The sequence below is a fragment of the Poecilia reticulata genome, chromosome 10 (assembly GCF_904066995.2).
Source record: "Poecilia reticulata chromosome 10, P_reticulata-male-v2, whole genome shotgun sequence".
Classification (NCBI taxonomy): domain Eukaryota; kingdom Metazoa; phylum Chordata; class Actinopteri; order Cyprinodontiformes; family Poeciliidae; genus Poecilia; species Poecilia reticulata.
The window spans coordinates 8,528,345-8,548,082 of NC_088839.1; the positions used below are offsets into that span (position 1 = coordinate 8,528,345).

The 19,738-nt window shown below is 38.6% G+C and overlaps 1 protein-coding gene across 1 annotated transcript; it reads right to left on the reverse strand.

The window, feature by feature from the left end:
* Positions 1–277: 277 nt before the first annotated feature.
* On the reverse strand, positions 278–15,275 carry LOC103470939 (integral membrane protein 2A). Its single transcript, XM_008419661.3, has 6 exons — positions 15,003–15,275; positions 14,481–14,615; positions 8,781–8,960; positions 8,564–8,674; positions 3,115–3,259; positions 278–1,626 (listed from the first exon to the last, which is right to left on the reverse strand). The coding sequence occupies exons 1-6, from the start codon at positions 15,072–15,074 to the stop codon at positions 1,532–1,534; spliced, it is 738 nt and encodes a 245-aa protein (XP_008417883.1). The 5' UTR covers positions 15,075–15,275; the 3' UTR covers positions 278–1,531.
* Between the last annotated feature and the right edge of the window lie 4,463 nt (positions 15,276–19,738).

Genomic DNA, 19,738 nt, shown 5'->3' on the forward strand with positions numbered 1-19,738 from the left:
AGACTGGCGACCTGTCCAGGGTGAACCCCGTCTCTCGCTAGCTGGAGATAGGCACCAGCAACCCTCCCGACCCCACTAAGGGACACTGGATGGAGAGAAAATGGATGGATGGATCAAGAAACTAGACCAAAAAATACTTGGGACAGATCTTGTGTTTTTGCAGCGTCAAAGTCACAACAAATTTATATTTCTGACCCAATACAGTAATTCTAGATTGTAGAGCAAAAAAAAGCACAATTGCAGTGATACATGAAGTAGCAATAACCACACAGGAAAGTTTTGTTTTTAAGCAGGTTAAGAAAAGCAACTTTATTCAACAACAAAAATGAAATTCAGTTCAGTAGTGTCACACAAAGTTGTTTTGTTTTATTCCACAGGAGTTGGGTTGGAGCAGCCCGTCGTTACTAGCCTACAGAACTTCCTACTGATTGTCTTCCTGTGTGGGATTCACAGAACAAACCACTAAAACAACTCGCAACGTTTCCCTTTTGTTCCCCCTTTTTATGCTTTTTGGCACAAAGCCATTTCAAAAATATTATTTTTCACATTTTTCCTTTTTCTTTTCATTTCTCAAGGGATTTCCAAACTCAACCATAACAGTTTCGTGTAAGTAAATCTAAGCAAGTATAAGTTTTCCAGTGAAAAATGTAAAACTTCAATGCCACCAACTATAATATCGACGCATTACATCTGCTTTTTTTTCTTCTTTTTATTTTTTTTGTTCAGGTTAAAATGAAATACACGAACAGATTCACAAACCAAAGCAGGCGATCAAATAAACGTTTCTCACCTTCAAAATAACACGCAACGTTTCCCTTTAGCTTGGTCCCGCCGGTTTAGCTTATGGTCTTCACTAGCTAACATCTAGAAATGTCTCTACACAAACACAAAAACCCAAATAGTTCATCGTCATTTACACTAAATCATAACACAGCAGGACAAAGGAGTCCCGGCAGCAGCAGGGCACTCTGGGAAATATCTACAAAAAGTGAGGAGTGGCAGCTGTCAGATGTTCGTCCATGTTGTCGACCATGATGGTAAGACGACGACTGTGAGTTCAAACGTGCGTGTCAGCGTTACGGCGCGCTGCCAAAGCTGCTCTGGGAAAGGGGGGCGACAGGAAACACGAGAGGCGTCGCACACCTGCTGGGAACGACGGGAATATCAAGCAGGCTGTAAAACTCGCATGTGGGATACAAGAACATCGATACGGCGGGTCTGCAGGAAGCCACGGCGAACGAAACGGATTCTAACGGAGCAAATGAAACTTAGTGCGTCTAAGGTAACAACAAACAGCAGGTGGTGCGGACTGATGCAGGTGAGGCGTACGTACAGCGGCGGCGGCTCTGGAACCTAAACTCACTCGACACAAGCTGGGAAGCAAAGGGAGGCGAAACGATTTTGTACAAAAGTAGCTTTCTGCTGAAAGTTGTGCTTCCTGTCGCTGTCGTTCATCAACTCCCTCCGTCACCCCGGCTCGCCCGTTCGCTCTCTCTCTCCGTCTCTCTCTCTCTCTCTCTCCGTTTCCTCATCAGGCCTTGCAGATGCGGGTCTCCGTCACAAACTTGTTCTCAAAGTGGCGGATGGTGAAGCAGTCGTCGGCGGAGCGCTTCTGGATGTTTCCGCCTGACAAAAAAAAAAAAACAAAAAACATCAAGTCAGACTTTTTTTTTAAAGTTAATTATGCTAAGTAGGCAGCTGTGAGGAAAGGTATTTTCCTCTTTCCACAGATTATTTTAGTAATCGATTATTCTAATGAGTATTCTGATGATTAATCGGTTAATTGAATAAAAAAAGTCAGCACATTCCACAAATGTTTTTTTTCAATTAGCCACTTAAGCCTCTTTTTTTTCTTTACACGATATTAGAAATGAAGCAAATGAGCAAATAATTAAACTACTTTTAATAAAAATAAAAATAAATGTATTGCCTAAAATGCAGTGAAGGTTTGTAGCAAAGGTTGCATCTGCTGCTAAACGATACTGTCTACTAGTTTGTTGATTTATTTATTTTGGATTAATAATCGGAGTAAAAGGTGTCCAATAGAACTTTTTTTTAAACAAAATTTGAACCAGGTGAAGTTAAAAATGCAACATGAGGAGTTCTGGGTAGGACAGGTTTATAGACAAACCAGGTTTTTAAAATTAAATTCAAAATGTTTATATTTTCTGTTCAGCTTTGACCTAATTACTGCTCAGACTGCGTTGTTCTTTCAGCAAACGGACATTTTTAGAGCCTGTGTCTGCGCTCCAGTTAACGATCAATCAATGACTAGACGTGTTCGCTTCCTCTACGAGTCTGAAATGGTTCCAGAACTGACTTGAGGGAGTCTTATGTTTACACCCGCTGGAGTTTTGATATTTTATTTGTCGTTTCGGTCGTCAGTAAAAACAAAACACCGTGCTCTGGCGTCCAGCTTCCTCTTTGGCTGAAAGGAGCTGTTCAGGTCGGCTTCACAGCATGAAGCAGGGGGAACCCCATAAAATGTTCCTGTTGCTAAAACAAGTATGCTGCGTGGCTTGGGGGGGAAAAAAAAAAAAAAAAAAACACAGCCGAGCATGACTCGAAAACCTCAAAGACAATATTATACCTCTGGTTTTCCAATACATTTTTTCAGTTCTTCTATTTGAATGCCAAATAAAGTCGAGGTTCTTGTACAGACATTAGAGCAGTCAGGAGTTATCGCGATAAACGATAATATTGTTGTTTTGAGAGCATTTTCAAGTAAAATAATGGTAATCGCATGATCGCATTCTGAATTGACGTGATCGCGTCAATTCTGATTGACATTTGACAGCGGAACTGGAAGACGTTTTAAATGTTGAAAAGAAATAAACAAAACAACAGAAACGACAAATAAAATGAATCAGAAAGAGTGTAAACAAAGCTGTCCTTCAAAAAAAGTGTCCAGTTGAGACCAAAGAGTCAGACTGAAGATTTTTATCGTCCAGTTTTTGGTAGAAAGAGAAAAACAACAAATCATGCAAATGGGAATTCTTGAGCTCGTTTTAATTTATTCATCTCTTTATAGCGACACCTTATGAACCTCAGTCGGATTGAGTGGTTGGACATTTGTGCTTTCTGCAGTGAACCTGCAGCGCTCGTCGTCCGTACCTGGCAGGTTGGACCGGCGCTGCATTCTGTAAGTTTCCTTTCCGTCACACAGCCTGCGGATGTAGAAACCCAGCGGCTTGACGTCCTCGATGCGCTCGGTGACCACAAGGTCCTCGCGCACCAGGTAGCTGCGGTATGAGTCACTCTGGAGAGAAGAGAGACAGAACTAGTGAGGCCGCGCTATTCTTAGCCCGCTGTTACGCGAAAATAAAAAAATATTGTGTCCACACAATACATGCTGCAGAAATGCCAAGTCTTCCCGTACCGAGCAGAAGTAATGTTTTATTTTAAGTAACCACACTTGCTAAGCAAAGTTCCTCTTTTAGGTCTCAGTAAGTGTATTTCACAATCCTCAAACCTGTAAAAACATTCACTTTTACATGAAAAAAAGAAAAGAAAAGAAAAACAAAGTGTGCACAAAATGCCTCTGAGCTATGTTGTCCGAGTTTGGGAATTCAGTCAAATACTATACATGCAAACATCCTGTACAGACTTTTGACTTGCCAATGACTTGCTATTGAAGAACCCTCGGAAAGAGGAACAACCAGGAAAAGTTTGTTTGTTTGTTTTTTACAACCAAAATGTCCCAAACAGCAGCCATACCATTACACTGCTGTGCCATTTCCCAGTAACTTTTCTACATATTTATTCTTGGGGAGTTTACAGTAAACAAAACTGATGTGAGAAAGTGTGAAGTGTGATTATTCGACGGTTTAAATATAACAGTTTAATCTTTTATGCGTCTTTCTTATGGCGAATAAGCAACATTGTAAATAACTACTATAGAATCAGATCATAACCACTAGCTATGCACTGTAAGTTTGTAGTTTGCCCTAGCAGAAAGTGTTATGGGACACAGCGTTAAAAAATTATTCAAACTAAAAATACTTGAGGCATAATGAAACATATTTTGCTCAACCAGTGTTTTTGTTTTTATCCTTTGAATAAAGAAAATTGTGTTTATTATGTGCAGTTTTGAACAGTGGCAGTGTCTGATATAGCCAGCCTTGGCAACTACCCAGGACGACATCTCATCAGCGGGCGGCATGAGACCCACTCACATGGCTATTTACGTTCTGAATAAATGAGTGCTAGCTGTTTGTTAGCTGGCTAGCTAGCTAGGTTATATTAGCATTGAGTCACAGAACACAATGAAGATGTCCAAGTGTCTGGCAGAAAAGTCCCACGAGAAACAAAATATATAAACAAAATTAAAAAAACACAAATAATTTTGGTTTAGTTTCTAGTGCATATATTTTAGTACATCAGAAATAATATAAAAACTATCTTGCAAATAACTTGTCAGCAAAATATAGGAGCTTGTACTAAATGAATAATTCCGTAAAATATTATCATTCCAATATTATTCCATTGGCAGATAATTTCACTTTATATATGTGTCTGCATGAGTATATATAATATGGTTATATATCTAGATGTATACGCTGAACAAGCAACCGTGTATTTTGCCACCTGGGCGGTGCAGAGCGGTGAAGAGACGCTGAGGGAACCGTATCTGATGAGGAAACACGAATTGTAGTAACACCAGCATTGTGAGTAGTTTCTTCTTGTGGATTGTAGGAAGCAGCTATGTTTTGCGTCATACTATGCATGAGCTGGGGATTCTCTGGAAGAAAAGATCCATTTTCTCTGTTTACACAACAACGGAAAACGGTACGTTTCAGAAACATCGCACTCTGAAACCCGTTTTTTTTTCAATCGGTGCCGTTGTCAGAGAAAACGTTGGATGGTTTTGTGTATATATATATATATATATATATATATATATATATATATATATATATATGGTGTGGTAGATCTGAGCCTCTAAACACCAGAGCAATAGAGGCTCAGATCTACCACACCAGACAAGACCCAAGGTGTAGGTTGTGCAAGGAGGCCCTTGAGACAGTCCAGCATATAATAGCAGGGTGCAAGATGCTGGCAGGGAAAGCGTACATGGAACGACATAACCAAGTGGTGGGCATAGTGTACAGGAACATCTGTGCAGAATATGGACTGGAAGCCCCGAGATCAAAGTGGGGAACACCCCCAAAAGTGGTGGAGAATGACCGAGCTAAGATCCTGTGGGACTTCCAGATCCAGACAGACAAGATGGTAATGGCGAACCAACCGGACATTGTGGTGGTGGATAAAGAACAGAGGAAAGCCGTTGTGGTGGATGTAGCAATACCAAGTGACTACAACATCAGGAAAAAGGAGCATGAGAAATTGGAGAAGTACCAGGGCCTCAGGGAGGAACTGGAAAAGACCTGGAAGGTGAAGACCACAGTGGTGCCTGTGGTCATCGGGGCCCTCGGGGCAGTCACCCCCAAACTGGAGCAGTGGCTCAAACAGATCCCAGGAACAACATCAGACATCTCAGTCCAGAAATGTGCAGTTCTAGGCACAGCCAAGATACTGGAGGAGAACCCTCAAGCTCCCAGGCCTCTGGTAGAGGACCCGAGCTCAGAGGATGAAACAGACCACCCGCGGAGGGTGAGAAGGGAATTTCTTTATATATATATACCTGACCGCACGTCACCGATATATATATATATATATATATATATATATATATATATATATATATATATATATAATATCGCACAAAACTTTAAATGTATGCCTGATAAAAGACAAAGGGATGCAGTACTTTGCTACACTATCACTTGATAAACAGGTCAGGAAAAAGGTAATTAAGAAAAAAATATGGAGGGAGAAGGAAGTAGTTCAGTTATGCTAGCTTGACTTTGACAACCTTAACATGTAGATGTGGTGAGGAATTCTGTTTCAGTTCAGTTAGAAAATAAAAGGCGACTTAAACACCAACTCTGGTAGATCATCAGTACAGCAGGTGTTTAATGAGCTAATAGCTGCAGCAGCTAATCTACCAAGTTATAATAACTTTATTATAATTTAATATAGTTATTATTGCTATCGTTTACTAATAGTACCATTATGATAAAAAACAATATTAAACTATAATAACAAAGTTATTATAACTTTGTTATAATTTAATATAATAAAATATTAAATTATAATATAAGTTAATATAATATTAACTTCATAATAACTTTGTTATAATAACAACATAAAGTTATTATAGTTTTATGTTATTATAATTTAATAACATAATATTAGCACTCTGTGTGAGTCTCTGCAGATTGAATTTGCATTTGGAAATTCAAAGATTAAACTCACAACATCAGATTGTTGCTATGGTAACAAAACTATGAATATTGTTATTTGAAGTTTTACGAAGTAAACTTGCCAGCTCCTTAAAATCTTGTGTTTAAATGTTAAACAACTTAAAATCATTTAATTTATGTATGCCTAAACAATTGAATAAAATTTAACACCATTGGTAATCTCAATAAACAAGTGTTACATTTATGTATCTCTGGTCTGTTTTAAAATATTAGTGTTTATGGGGCTCCTGAAACCCTAGAGGGCCTGATGGAGCCACTGACTTAATTTGGATTAAACAGAAGTTCAAATTTGTTGTTTTTAGATTAGTTGTCGGTTTAAATAGCATCTCACTGAAGATCTTTTCCTGTAACATATAATTACACAGTAATACTTTTTATTTCCTGTCAACTTAACATCTTTTAATACAAAAACACAGTGGACAACCTCGATGCCCTGACCACCGGGCTTAGCAAGTTTTCTGGGGGAAACCCTGGACAGTCTCATATTATACAAACACAACATAATGATAGTTTCATATATATATATATATATATATATATATATATATATATATATATATATATATACATTCTTATCAAAGGTACCTATTGTCGATTTAAATCCTGTATTTTACTTTAATGGTTAAACTGCTACAACAGCATATTTTTAAATAATACTTGCTGATCTTAAGTAACATCGACATGATTTGCAGCTTTAGTCTCTGTGACTTTCATTTAAAACTTCTAATAACTTTATTTGCCATTTGCTGAATCTTATTCATGTTGCTTATGGTATTTAGCTAAAAAAAACAAAGCGAAAAATACGCACGAGGAAAAAGAAAGATATACAATTGGGTAAATAATGTTTAAAATTAGAGAATAAGTCACACGCATCAAAAGTGACTGATCTTAGAAAAATGACTTTTATACCTTAATTATAGAAAATGTCGGGATTACAAGTTTTATCACCATTTATGAGAAATAAACAGAAATTACCAGAGGTAAGTTGGACAATTTTACACTTAATCTACTTTGATCAGCAGCTAGTTGGAAGCTCAGAAATGGCAGCTTTATGCAAGTGCTATCCAGATGAAGGCAACAGCTAGTGCTGCTCCACTGTTAGCTAGTTTCAGTATCAGTAAGATTTTTAATAACAGCAAGAGGAAACATAAACATAAGAGGTTATTTTAAATGAAAGTGCTTTTTTACTATAAACATGTGTGCTGTTCATTCATACTCAAGACTTTCAGCTGGTAACAGAAATTGCAAAGTTGCATTTCTAGCTAGAAATGCTAGCAGCCTCAGAGCTAATCGGACAAGCTAGCATGCTAATAGTGAAATGAGATGCTAATTTTTGTGTAATACAGTGAATGCTCTTTCAAAACTCAGTTTAATAATTATTAAAACTCATGGCAGGAAAGCTGAAGAGCTAGACTTAATGTAGATAATAAAGTTAAACTGAAATGGGCTAGAATTAGCATTTAAATAAAAAAGATTGGAAATCCGCCACTAAAATGCTGATTTGTGCATTAACACAGAGCACACAAACCAGGAAGAGTTTTAAGATATGATTTTGTGTTGTTACCATACCTAGGAAAGGCTAAAAATGACAAAAAAATGAAATATTTATCAAACATAAAACTAGAGTTCACACACTTTTCACACAGTAAAATTCAAGCACTTTTCAAGGATTTTCAAGGTAATTTTTCAAACTTCTCCAGCACAACACCTTGAAAATGAACTATGATGACAGTTTCCCTTTACTGTTACATAACATCAATTATTTTATTAATAATATCTTGTGTTAGTATTCTGTTAACTCCAGCAGGAAAAATATAAGCTAAAAACTAATTAAATATCTCTCTTACCCACATCCTGTACACCTGACTGGTCTGAGAAAGTTACTAAATAATGTATAAAAAGTTTTCTACCTACGTTTTCTGGCATTTAACAAATAGAAATAATTTTCATAATTATGACAAACCTGAAACGAGAGAAGTTTGGTCAGATCTAAAAAAAAAGGCGCGTTTGTATTTTTATAATCATTAAATATCTGGTTTCAACTGTAAATAATGCCTTAAAATTTCGTTTTTTAATTAACGCTGGATGGCACTTTATTACCAAACTGTGCAGTTTGAATATCAACCACTATCAACTACGTTTCCAAGGATCACAAGCCCCCCTACAAGCGGATTTTCATCACTGTGATGTCATTTTATTGTAATCAAGCCACCGGGCACTGAGTGGACAACACTCACCATCAGCTGTGAGAAGAGGTCAATGAGGTCCTGAGGGGGGAGGACCACCGAAGTGTTGAGAGGAATCACGAAGCAGGTCCTCAGAGTCAGGTCCAGGTACGCCGTCAGCTTCTGCGTCGTTAAAAACCCCCCCCAAAAAACGTGTGAAATCGGTGAGTTCAGAACCCGAGCACCAATGGTACAGAAAGCGGTCGCCGTGGTCACCGGCGGTCCTCACCCGGTTGAAGTCGTGGAGGATGTAGGCGGGGTCTCCTGGCCGGAAGCGAGGAGGGGGCACGCTGACGACGGCCATGCTGTCCGAGATCTCCACCTCCTCCTCCACCCGCGGCAGGTAGTAGGGCTGGCTCTCCGCCCCGGTGGACACGTCGGTGAACTGCATGGCGCCGTGATACAGCCTCTGGTGGGAAGTCAAAAGAGATAAATCAGTCACACAAAGACGATTCCAGGTAAGAAACAAGAACCGAAAAAAAAAAAACTTTTTCATGCAAATATGAAACAAATGAAAGCAGAGGAGAATGGGGGAAAAAATCATCTTTGATGTTGGGTTTTGCTATGAATCTTTGTGTCAGTTTAGTTTCTGTACGATGGTGTACTGCAGGCTTTAACAGGTTGTCCCTTTTCAGAGCGGCCGCACAGAACTGGATGTTTCTCTGCAACCACAACAGTCCGTGGACACAGTCGGTGGTTGTCTACCTGCTCAGCTGCAAATAGAAACGTTTTCTATGGTTTTCTGCGGTTGTGTCTTCAAAGACTTTCAGACACTGATGGGTTTGAAAAAGCAAATTTGGTGGGTTTATGATTTAAAAATGTAGGTGATGAAACCACTGAAGAGCTTAGTCACAGATACAACGACTTGGTGATGGATGAACATTGACTCTGCTGCCATTAAGCCAGTTTGTAAGCAATGAGTTGGTTTGGTTGGGGCCATTGTCCATTTGGGAACATCCAAGCTTTAACTTCCTGCCTGACGTCTAGAGATGCAACATGCATCTCTTCAATCAGGTTCTTTAATCATTTAAAGTAGAGTGCACCAGTCCCTCCTGCAGCAAAACGGCCAAACAAAATGCTGCCGCCGCCCCCACACTTCAGTTAGGACAAGCTTTCCTCCTTTGTCCTACATGTGAGAACAAAGGTCATTGAGGCCAAACACTTCAGCTCTGGTTTCATAAGACCAGAAGACACTGGAGTTCTGCCACTAGCCGTGTTTCCATCAATATGTTTTTAGTTACGATTTGAGGCATCACGTTAGAAAAGGTTCCTCAATTACATTAAAAAGAACGTTTTCACCCTCGGTTGCAGTGGATTTCGGCTTTTCCGAAAAAAGGGTTAACATGCAACTGGGTCGATGGAAACATGTCTAATAAGTTCTGATTTAGCAAACATTTTCCTCACGTGACCCATCAGCTGCTCTTCGCCGAGTTTTAGAGTTTCATTTCTTTCTCTGGACATTGCCCGTTGACAAGACCGAACAACCTACCAGACAACAACACGTTCCTGAAAACCTCTCCTTGTTTTCCTGAAATGTGAGGTATGGGAGTCTGCAACTTTTACTTCCTGTTTATGACCGCCACGTGTAACATCAACACCTGACAAAATTACGCTTTGTGTAGCGCCAAACCAGTAGAAAGGAACGCGACAAATTCATTCACGCTGTAATTTTTCTTCTCTTTTTAAAAGTTTGCTCAAAGTTCACAAGACAGTTGGATGGAAACATAGCTAATTACATTCAGTAACTGCAACCTGTTTCTCTTTTGGAGTTGTGGATTCTTCTCTGAACGGCCTTTCAGCCCATGGACTCGTTTTATGATAGACAAGGACAGGCTCTTGTTAGCTTCAGTCTCTGTGAGATGTTTTGCTTCTGTCTTGGTGTTGATTCTCTCATATTTCACACCAAAACACATAGAATGTGTCTCAAGACACAGACCTGATTAATACCAGAAACTAAAACACAGCGTCATCAACAAGGCTCTGCAATCTGAGTGTACAGAATGTTAACTTCAAAATCTGAAGAAAGTCAAAAGAAAAACGAATCCCGTCTCTCGCTATGCTGTATTTAGTGAATCGAAATAACTTTGGTATTTCTTTCTGAACTAGAAAAATTAAACATCTCTGCCGTAAAACTCTTTGTGGCATTCTGCTGAAATACTGCCTTCAAATGCAACAAACTTCTTCATGTTTCATCAAAACAACCTAAAATCTGAAAACGACACTTTAATAAATAAATCTGAAAACTTGCCAACAGCTTTTATAGAACAGTTGCGTCTTTCATCAAGCCACTGGGATCCTCTCAGTCCTCCAGAGAAAAGCGATGCAGCCTCTGCTCCACACACTCTGTGTCAGAGGTCGTCTTCCACATGAAGCTTCAGAGACTTTGTGTTAAAACCCATTTATCTCCAATTCCTTGGGTCATAAACCAAAGCCCCACATTGCTCCAGATATGCTTACCAATGTAAACTTATGGAGGAAAAATAAAAGATAGACGTTGAACAACAGTTATACTTTGCAGGATGGTTGATTGGAAACTACAGCCATCTATTTAGAACATTTGTGAAAGTGCTGGAAAGCAAATGATAAAGTGGAATCCAACATAAAGATTTCTACTGATGCTTAAATGTCCCTGAGACTTTTAACATTCATGTTTTGGCTAAATTAGGACATGTGGGTTAAAAAGTCACATTTTCAAAGTGATTTTCAGGCTAACTTAATGGTTTGTGAAATCTGTTTTATTATTTTCCAAATTATAGTTGATGTTTTTCCCTAAGTTTCACTTGTTTCTGTTTTAATTTTTCACAATTATGATTGTAAAAGACAAAGAAATTCAAAAGTTGACAGCTAGAGGTCAGTATTTTCTGTTATTCTGTATCAAACACTGTGGATCAACACCGTTTCTGTGGATCGGTTTTATGAGGTGTTAAAAAGTGTTTCCCCCTCTTTTTTTTTTTTTGAAGACCTCAATTATGTGCAAAACTAAGAATCTCGTTTTAAACATCAAAGAAACTCTCCGTTTTAAAATGCTTTAGAGCTTCAACTTCCGCTTGTCAAATGGAGAAAAATCCCTATAAGAATTATAGTGTGCACTTTCATAATGATCAGGACTTTTGTTCATTTCTTTTTCCTTCCATCCGTCACAGGAATCTCCAATGACTGCAGCCGTGACCCGCAGCGCTGGGTATAGCAGCTAATACTTCATGTAATCAAGGCTGACTGTATTATTAAACAGACATTAATGCGTAGCTACAGTTAGACAAACCTTTTTTCCAAAAAGGAGTTGGATCCTTATGCAGATATAAAACTGGATTACATTCAACCTGGTTTGTATCAACAGTTGAAGTCCTAGACTCAAAATAATAAACTTTCTCTCTCCGAAGGAAACGTTTGAAAGCCAGCAATCCCGCTTTCCAACAAGATTAGAGTGTTTTCAAAAAAATTTCCTCCCAAACTCACCCAGCTCTCGGCTCGTCGCTGCACAAGCTGGCAGAGGAATTAGCAGGAAGCATTGCGATTGGTTCCACTAAAGCCAGAGTCGGAACAATCCTCTAGGATTAAAAACCACGCATGGCGGGGTGGCGTTCTCATCCGACGGCGGTTTTAGCCGGCCAAAACAGCAATTCAGGTAAACTCATCAGAGTATTTTTTACCCCCATCATGGAGGAAACGGGAAGGCAAAATCCCAAAAAGGGACAAGAATAACAAAGGGACCTAGACTTGGGAAGAATAATAATGCACCCTTTACGTATAAAGACATAATAACGTATAAAGAAACGACGTCTTCCGTTATGATCGTCCCTCTGGTGAATCTGGTGCCAGAGGCTGTTCAGGGTTTAACAGAAGTTCCTTGTTGTGGTCAACAAAATACTTCAACGGAAGTATGGCGTGGTTTCCGTATCATGTTTGGTGTGTTTCCATAGTAAAAGCGACCGGTACAATGCCCTTCCTGGGGCTTAGTTCAGCTGTACGTCCACTGGACAACGGTACGGTCAGGGTGGAAACAACACAATGCTCTGAAACTGTAGCATTTTATTGGGCATGGGAATGTTATATACATTTTCAATTTAAACATTTCTAAATACTTTATATTCCTATATTTTTTGAATTAATAGAATGTCACACAGTTTTGTTAAGTTCATTTTAGGTCATTATTATGGTTGGTTATGACAGACATTATGTCAAGCTGTGGCTTGGTTGTTGCTGACCTACATGCATAAAAACAGACCTAAAAAGCCACAAGAATGGTGTGATTTAAGAGGGTTGTATTCATGTTTTACTGTCTTTACAAGCTGATGTCGGTCTGTCATTTCAACCCTCTGCTGTGTAGAAATATGTATTCTTCTTCTTCTTTCTGGAACCAGTTTAAAGCTGCTGCATGGGGACGTTGTAGTGCGTAATTTTAATGTGTTGATGGAACAAAATGGATGAAAACTACAACAAAAAACAACAACATGGTCACCATAAATAGCCAGTAACGCAAGCTTGTAGAGAAATGCAATGGAGTGAAAAACATGAATTTTATATTTAAAATGCAGTAGAATGAAAGTAATCATAAAAAGCTACTCCTTTAAAATGCAAATTCTCAAAAGCTGTACCAAAGTATCAGCGCTCTAGTAAATGTATTTTATAGGAGTACATTTCTAATATTTCCTCTTCAACAAGAGCAACAGCTGCCGGCCTGGAAATATGTGAATAATTTAGTGGAACCCCCCTGGTACAGATAATACATATGTTTACTGAAGATCAGACCCAGTATCATTATGTGGCCTCTAAGTGCCATGGCAACCAAGCAATTACATGGTTTGTAACTATTAGTCCTCATAAGCCTTGTTAAGTGTAAAACACAACGTGAGTAAGCTCATCTTAATTCAACCTGCTGCACATTTTATTTAAGAATAGATTTTTTTATATCTTTATATATTTATAATGCATACGATAAATTGTTCCATCCATTTACAAGCTGGTTTAGACAACGGATGGATATAATTAAACTTTTTAGATTTTAATTTTGCTTCTTATTCTTAGCTGATCTGTCATTTTTGAAAACTATTATGCCGTGTAGACCTGTCACAATAACACATTTTGCTGGATAATAAATGATAATTGTTTTGAGACCATTTATAGTAATATAGTGGTAGTGGCAAAATAATAATGCAAGAACACGTTCTTAAACATCAGTAAACTTTAAATTCCATTGGACATTTAACACTGGAACTGGAAGACATTTTGAATATCCAACATAAATAAGTAAAACAACAAATAAAATGAAATTTAATCTTTGTAAATAAAAGGTCTGGTTATGACCAAAGCACCAAACTGAAGACTTTTATCATCCAGTTTTTGGAAGAAAGAGAGGAAAAAAAGAGATAAACGATAAATCGTGCCAAAGGAGATAATTGAGTTTGTTTTAATTATCATTGATTTATTGATTATGGTGACAGGCCTAATGCTGTAATTACTGGAAAATTGACAAACACGTTTGACGTCTATTGAAGATTTTGATGACGAAATGTTTTTTGTGTTTATTTGAGCTACACAAATAAACTTGATTGGCTGATTATATCATTCATAATTGTTTTTTTTAAATGTGTGCGATTTTATTGTTATTTGTGTTTTTGGTGTGTATTAAGACTGTAAATGCATACTGGTGTCATTGTGTGTGTGTTTTATGTTTGTGTGGGACTCATTTAGTTTTCTGGCAGAGGGTGCAAAAACTAAATGTCTGGTTTGTCCTCCATGATTTCCTGATAATATTCATTGTAATCAACAGAGATTATGACAGACATCATGTCAAAACTAGACTTTTGGAAGCTCCTGGTGGAACATGTCTGTATAGTAATGGAAAATTCCACCATATCTCATCGTATAAATTCGCGGCTTTACCGCATAAACGGGCAGATTTTTAGGTATTTCACATTGAAACACAAACCTTTGGGGTGAAATACCGGTAGAGACACGCTCCCCCCACGATGAGCCCAGTCAGGATGAAGGAGATGCCGAGCAGGTAGAGAATAAGGCGACCAAAGCCGTCTGTGGCCGCCGAGTCAGAGGCCAGCTCCGGGTCCTGAACACACACACACACACACACACACACACACACACACACACACACACAGATAGCACAGAGAGCAATAATAATGCAGCGTTGCATCCATACATCCATGCATGGATGGATGTTTTATTGTTATGCAAAGATGCAAGCCTATAATTCTGACTCAGTGAACAACTGCGTCCTGCGTCCGGTGCATTTTAGTAAATGACCAATAATAATAATAATAAATAATAATAATAAATTACTGCAGGTTGAAAACTGCAATGTGTGTGGGAATACAGTAAAATCTCCGCATTGGTTTTGCACATGAATGTGATTCGCGTTCGCTTGCGGTGGGTTCGGGCCTGGAGGAGGTCCCCTCTCCACCGGCACCGCACTGAACGAAACCCGTTAGCTCACCTTCACCGCGGCTGGCACCTCTTTGCCCAGCGCCTTCTGCGCCAGAGCCGAGTTGAAAGCTATCTTCACCATGCTGGACCCGGAAACGTCCCGCTCGAGTCTTTTAGTCACGGACACACACACACACAAAAGGTGGAAATGTATATGTATTTTTTATCGACGGTCGTCTGCAGCTCTTGCTTTGTGCTTCTCTGCGGCTCAACCGTGTGACGCACTTTGCAACCTCGGCTTTATCCGCACCGCTTCCGGTGGCCGGGGAAGATTAAAGAACCAAGCAAACCAGGTGGTAAACGGAGAATTATCAATCCTAAATATCTCCAATTTACTGCTAGATATTTTTTAGCCGTAATTTATACTGTCTATTGCAAGAACTTAACAATAAAAAGTAAAGGGAATATTGCTTCTCGTTGTCTTTTGGAAATAATATTTGTGGCTTTGGTGCCATCTGGTGGCTGCAGGTCGAAACTGTCATTTTCTTTCCTAAAAGAAAAAAAAATAGTGTGGATAGCCTGTGGCTATGAACAAAGACAGCTTAAAATTAACCTGCATTAGCATTGAAAAATATAATTGGAACTGAAAATATAAATACTGAAATGCATTTACTGATAAATGTATTAAAAGGGAAACAAACATTTATAGTTGTACAACATACAACAAGTATGTTGTATGTGAGTACAACATACTTGGTTGTACTCACATACAACCAAGTATGTGAGTACTTGGTTGTATGTGAGTACAACCAAGTACTCACATACTTGGTTGTGAGTATGTGTGCATACTCACAACCAAGTATGCACACAGACTGACATTTCATTAGGCCCGAGTACCCAAGCGTTGCGAAGACCTCATCTATGACATAGATCAAGAACATCTGAGGTTATGAATGCTTGGGTCTCAAAACAGGAGGTTATATCCAAGTAACTCTTTGATTGTTAGCAGTGTGTTTGAAAAAGATTATTACAATGCAACAAATCGGAATCACCACGTTTTTTCCCCTGACATTTGGAGCAGGTTATTTGATAACGACTGGAGTGAGGAAGCTCTTTAACAAGATACTTTCTGGGATCACGTTTGATATAAGCAGTTACGAGGATGACACAGAGTACGATGAATTTGATGCGTACCTTTTTGCTGTGTGAGTTTTCAGAAAGATGAGTGAAAACTCACAGCAAACTTCCCCGGCTGGGGGAACGTCAGGGTGAAGGAGCAACGCTCACTCTCCCCCAACCCCCAATATATATATATATATATATATATATATATATATATATATATATATATATATATATATATATATATATATATATATACACCATATATACACACACATTTTCCGCACTATAAGGCGCCAGATTATAAGGCGCACCTTCAATGAATGGTCTATTTTGAAACTTTGTTTATATATAAGGCACAACGCATTATGAGGCGCATAGAATAGACGCTACAGTAGAGGCTGGAGTTAAGTTATTCATCCACTAGATGGAGTTGCACTAAAGGGAATGTCAACAAAACAGTCCGACTCCGGTCAGCGAGGAGAGCCTTCCGTGACTGGGCAGGGGCGTGGGCGGACGATGGTCACCCTTCTCCGTTCGCACACAGCATGTTTGTGGAGAATGTGGTGCTAAATGACCTGGAGACGACCTAATTCTAGACAGTAGGTAGATAGGTCAGTCAAACTTTATTAATAGATTACAAACCAGCGTTCTGACGACTATCCCAGCATGCACCGCGCACTTCTTCTTCTACAGGCAATAGTTACCATAGTTGCTAGATCTGTTGTGGCTCAATATTGGTCCATATATAAAGCACACTGGATTATAAGGCGCACTGTTGGCTTTTGAGAAAATTGAAGGTTTTTAGGTGCGCCTTATAGTGCGGAAAATACAGTATACGGAAAATATTTAAGTGAGAATTGATATTTCTATAATCAAACTTCATTTTATTTTTACCATTTATTCCAGGTGAGTCTAACCTGTTCATGTCAATAGCAGCGTGATCACATTTACAAGCTAACATGTTCAGTAGCTAGATTAGGCCCCGTTTACACAACAACGATTTCGCAGACTCAGGTTCTTGGCCATACAGAAGGCCTTCGTTGAGAACAAGGAGCTTGGGTTTTGCTTAATTTTCCTGAAGATCCTGGATGTAAAATTAAAAAATCTATCAAAATAGACAAAATCACAAATCAAATTTTAAGAATGACTGAATTCAATCTTATAGCTGTCTCCACTGCAAATAACTTGTAATTAGCCAGCAATTTCAAATGTTCAGAGTAATTTTTATGTTCCTAAAAATAAATATAGCACTTAATAAAATAAAATGACACATTTAATTTAATTTAGAAGTAAAATTTAACTTGAACACTTGGGGGGCGTTTACACGACAACAATCCAACAAGAACGGCAGGTTTGTTCCGTTTTTGTTGGATCGTTTACACGATAACGTTCTAATTACGATCTGTGTTTACACAGTAACGGTACACATCGAAAACGTGTCATGCTCTCGCTGCGCCTAGTTGGTGCTAGGTATTTTGAAACTTTGAAAATGGCATGTTTTTTTAAAAAAGTTGTACTTGAAGGCATGTGGATTTGCGTGAGAAAACACGCATTGTGTGCGTCTGATTAGGGCGCATGCAGTTGGAAAAAGTGGGATAACTTTGCTGAAACACCTTGTTTGAGCTTTCACGGTGTCTAGCGAGCCCCGGACTGGAAGCTGTTTATTGTTTTTACCTTGGAATGGCCAACAGTCTGTTATTCCCATATCAATTTGATAAAATAGGAGTTCCCGCACGTCCCATATCCGTGTCCTCTGTTACCTTTTTCAGCAGTTAAAACAGTTTAATCCGTTGCTAACAAGTTGTAACTTGTTTTTCCGAGCCGCCTTCAAACGCAACATGAAAGCTGAGACGCTCGCGCTGGGTTTACACCTGTGAGGCAGCGAAGGAGACCTGCTGCTGCTGCGCAGGTGTGTGTTAGAATCATGGCAGCAAACCAGCAAAACGTAAATAACTTTGCAGTTTTTTCCCCAAACTAACCGACTGAGTTGAGTAAAGCTGTTGGATGCAGGTGATGATAGCTAAGAGATGACTAGCTAATATCAATACAGCACGTTGAGCTTGTTAACAAGTAGCCTGTATGCTACTGATGTTGTTGTATATGTTCAGCTACGTAGACCAAAATAAGTCGATGCCTCCCTGTTAAACTCGTCTGGAGCCGGGCTGGTCCGTAGTTCTCTAGCCCTCCTATTATGTTCGTTTCTGAGGTACAGCAATAATGTTCGTGGGTCAATTTGACGCGGGGAGAGTTTTATCATAGTGTCAGGAACCAAAAAATTCCTCCAAAACATTTTTTTATCTGATTATTAACTCTAATACAATCAATCTCAATCAAAATTAGTGCAATTATGTTTTTTATTTCTCAGAAATTAAGGATTAATGACGACAACTTACTCAATTACTCATTTGGACATAAAAAATGGGATTTACATTTTTTATGTCCACTGAAAAAAACCTAGACACAAAAAAACAATAATTTCCTTGAAAGTGATCTTTGGTAAATTTTTTTATATTACATTTAATTTTTTTTTTTTCAAAGGGTGATCTTTATAATTGAACTTGAGACACACATACTGTTCCGGGTCAAATTGACCCACCAATTAAAATCAAGATAAATGAGTCATGCAGAGAGTATTTATATTTTCCTCCACTTCTACTGAGTGTCCACTCAGTGTGGGTGGAGTTTACCCACGGGAACAGAATAGGTTCCCGTCAAAAGTTGTATGAACACCTGCTTTGTGAAGTAAAGAGAGTAGGGAGAAAGTGGGTTTGTGTGTGTCTGCGTGTGTGTGTGTGTGTGTGTGTGTGTGTGTGTGTGTGTGTGTGTGTGTGTGTGTGTGTGTGTGTGTGTGTGTGTGTGTGGTGTGTTGTGTTTGTGTGTGTGTGTTGAAATAAGGTAAAAAGCCTAAAATGTCTGCCATAAAACTCCAAGCAAAAATAGAATACAGAGAATTACGACTACCTAATATCCAACTTTATCAGGAAGCTTTTATAAGTGCGCAAATAACATCACTTATGTTAAAGAACCATGATAGTCCTATCTGGGTAAACTTGGAAGGTGAAGTAACTGCTCCATTCAAAGCTTTTGATTATCTATCCCAACACCCAAATGATGGAGTTAAGTCCAATCCAATTATGATCCACACTAAAAACGTTTGGCGACATTTACATAAAAAAGCAAATGCTTGTCCCTTCACTCAAGGAAATGCCTCAGTGTGGAATAATCCAAAAATAAAAATAGAGGGGAAAATGATCTTTTGGCGGAGCTGGCACACAAAAGGGATTGATAGTATAAACTACTTCTTCCAAAATGGTGACTTACTGTCATTTCAACAACTTCAAGAATTATACAATCTACACCATAAAGATTTTTGGAAGTTCCTACAAATAAGGGACTGCCTCACAAAATTAAAGAAACTTGAGGGAAATATACCCATGGAATCACCAATATACAATATGTTAAATAAACTGAAAAACTTCCCAAGACGAGTAAGTCACATTTATAACTTCCTGATTGAGGAAAATTGCAACACTAATACAGGACTTAAAAAGGTATGGGAATCAGAACTAAACAAAAAGTTCACAGAGGAGCAGCAATGTCGAAGGACTTAATAAACATTGAAAAATTGGGGGAAAAAAAACTAAATCAATTTTTAAAAAATTGATTATGTCAAGTTATGAA

Excerpts from the sequence above, each read along its gene's own strand:
- LOC103470939 (XM_008419661.3), bottom strand. The coding sequence starts at position 15,074 with ATGGTGAAGATAGCTTTCAACTCGGCTCTGGCGCAGAAGGCGCTGGGC. Across the intron at positions 8,961-14,480 it reads ACCGGTATTTCACCCCAAAG|AGGCTGTATCACGGCGCCAT; the intron begins GTTTGTGTTTCA and ends ACTTCCCACCAG. Across the intron at positions 1,627-3,114 it reads GCGCCGGTCCAACCTGCCAG|GCGGAAACATCCAGAAGCGC; the intron begins GTACGGACGACG and ends TTTTTTTGTCAG.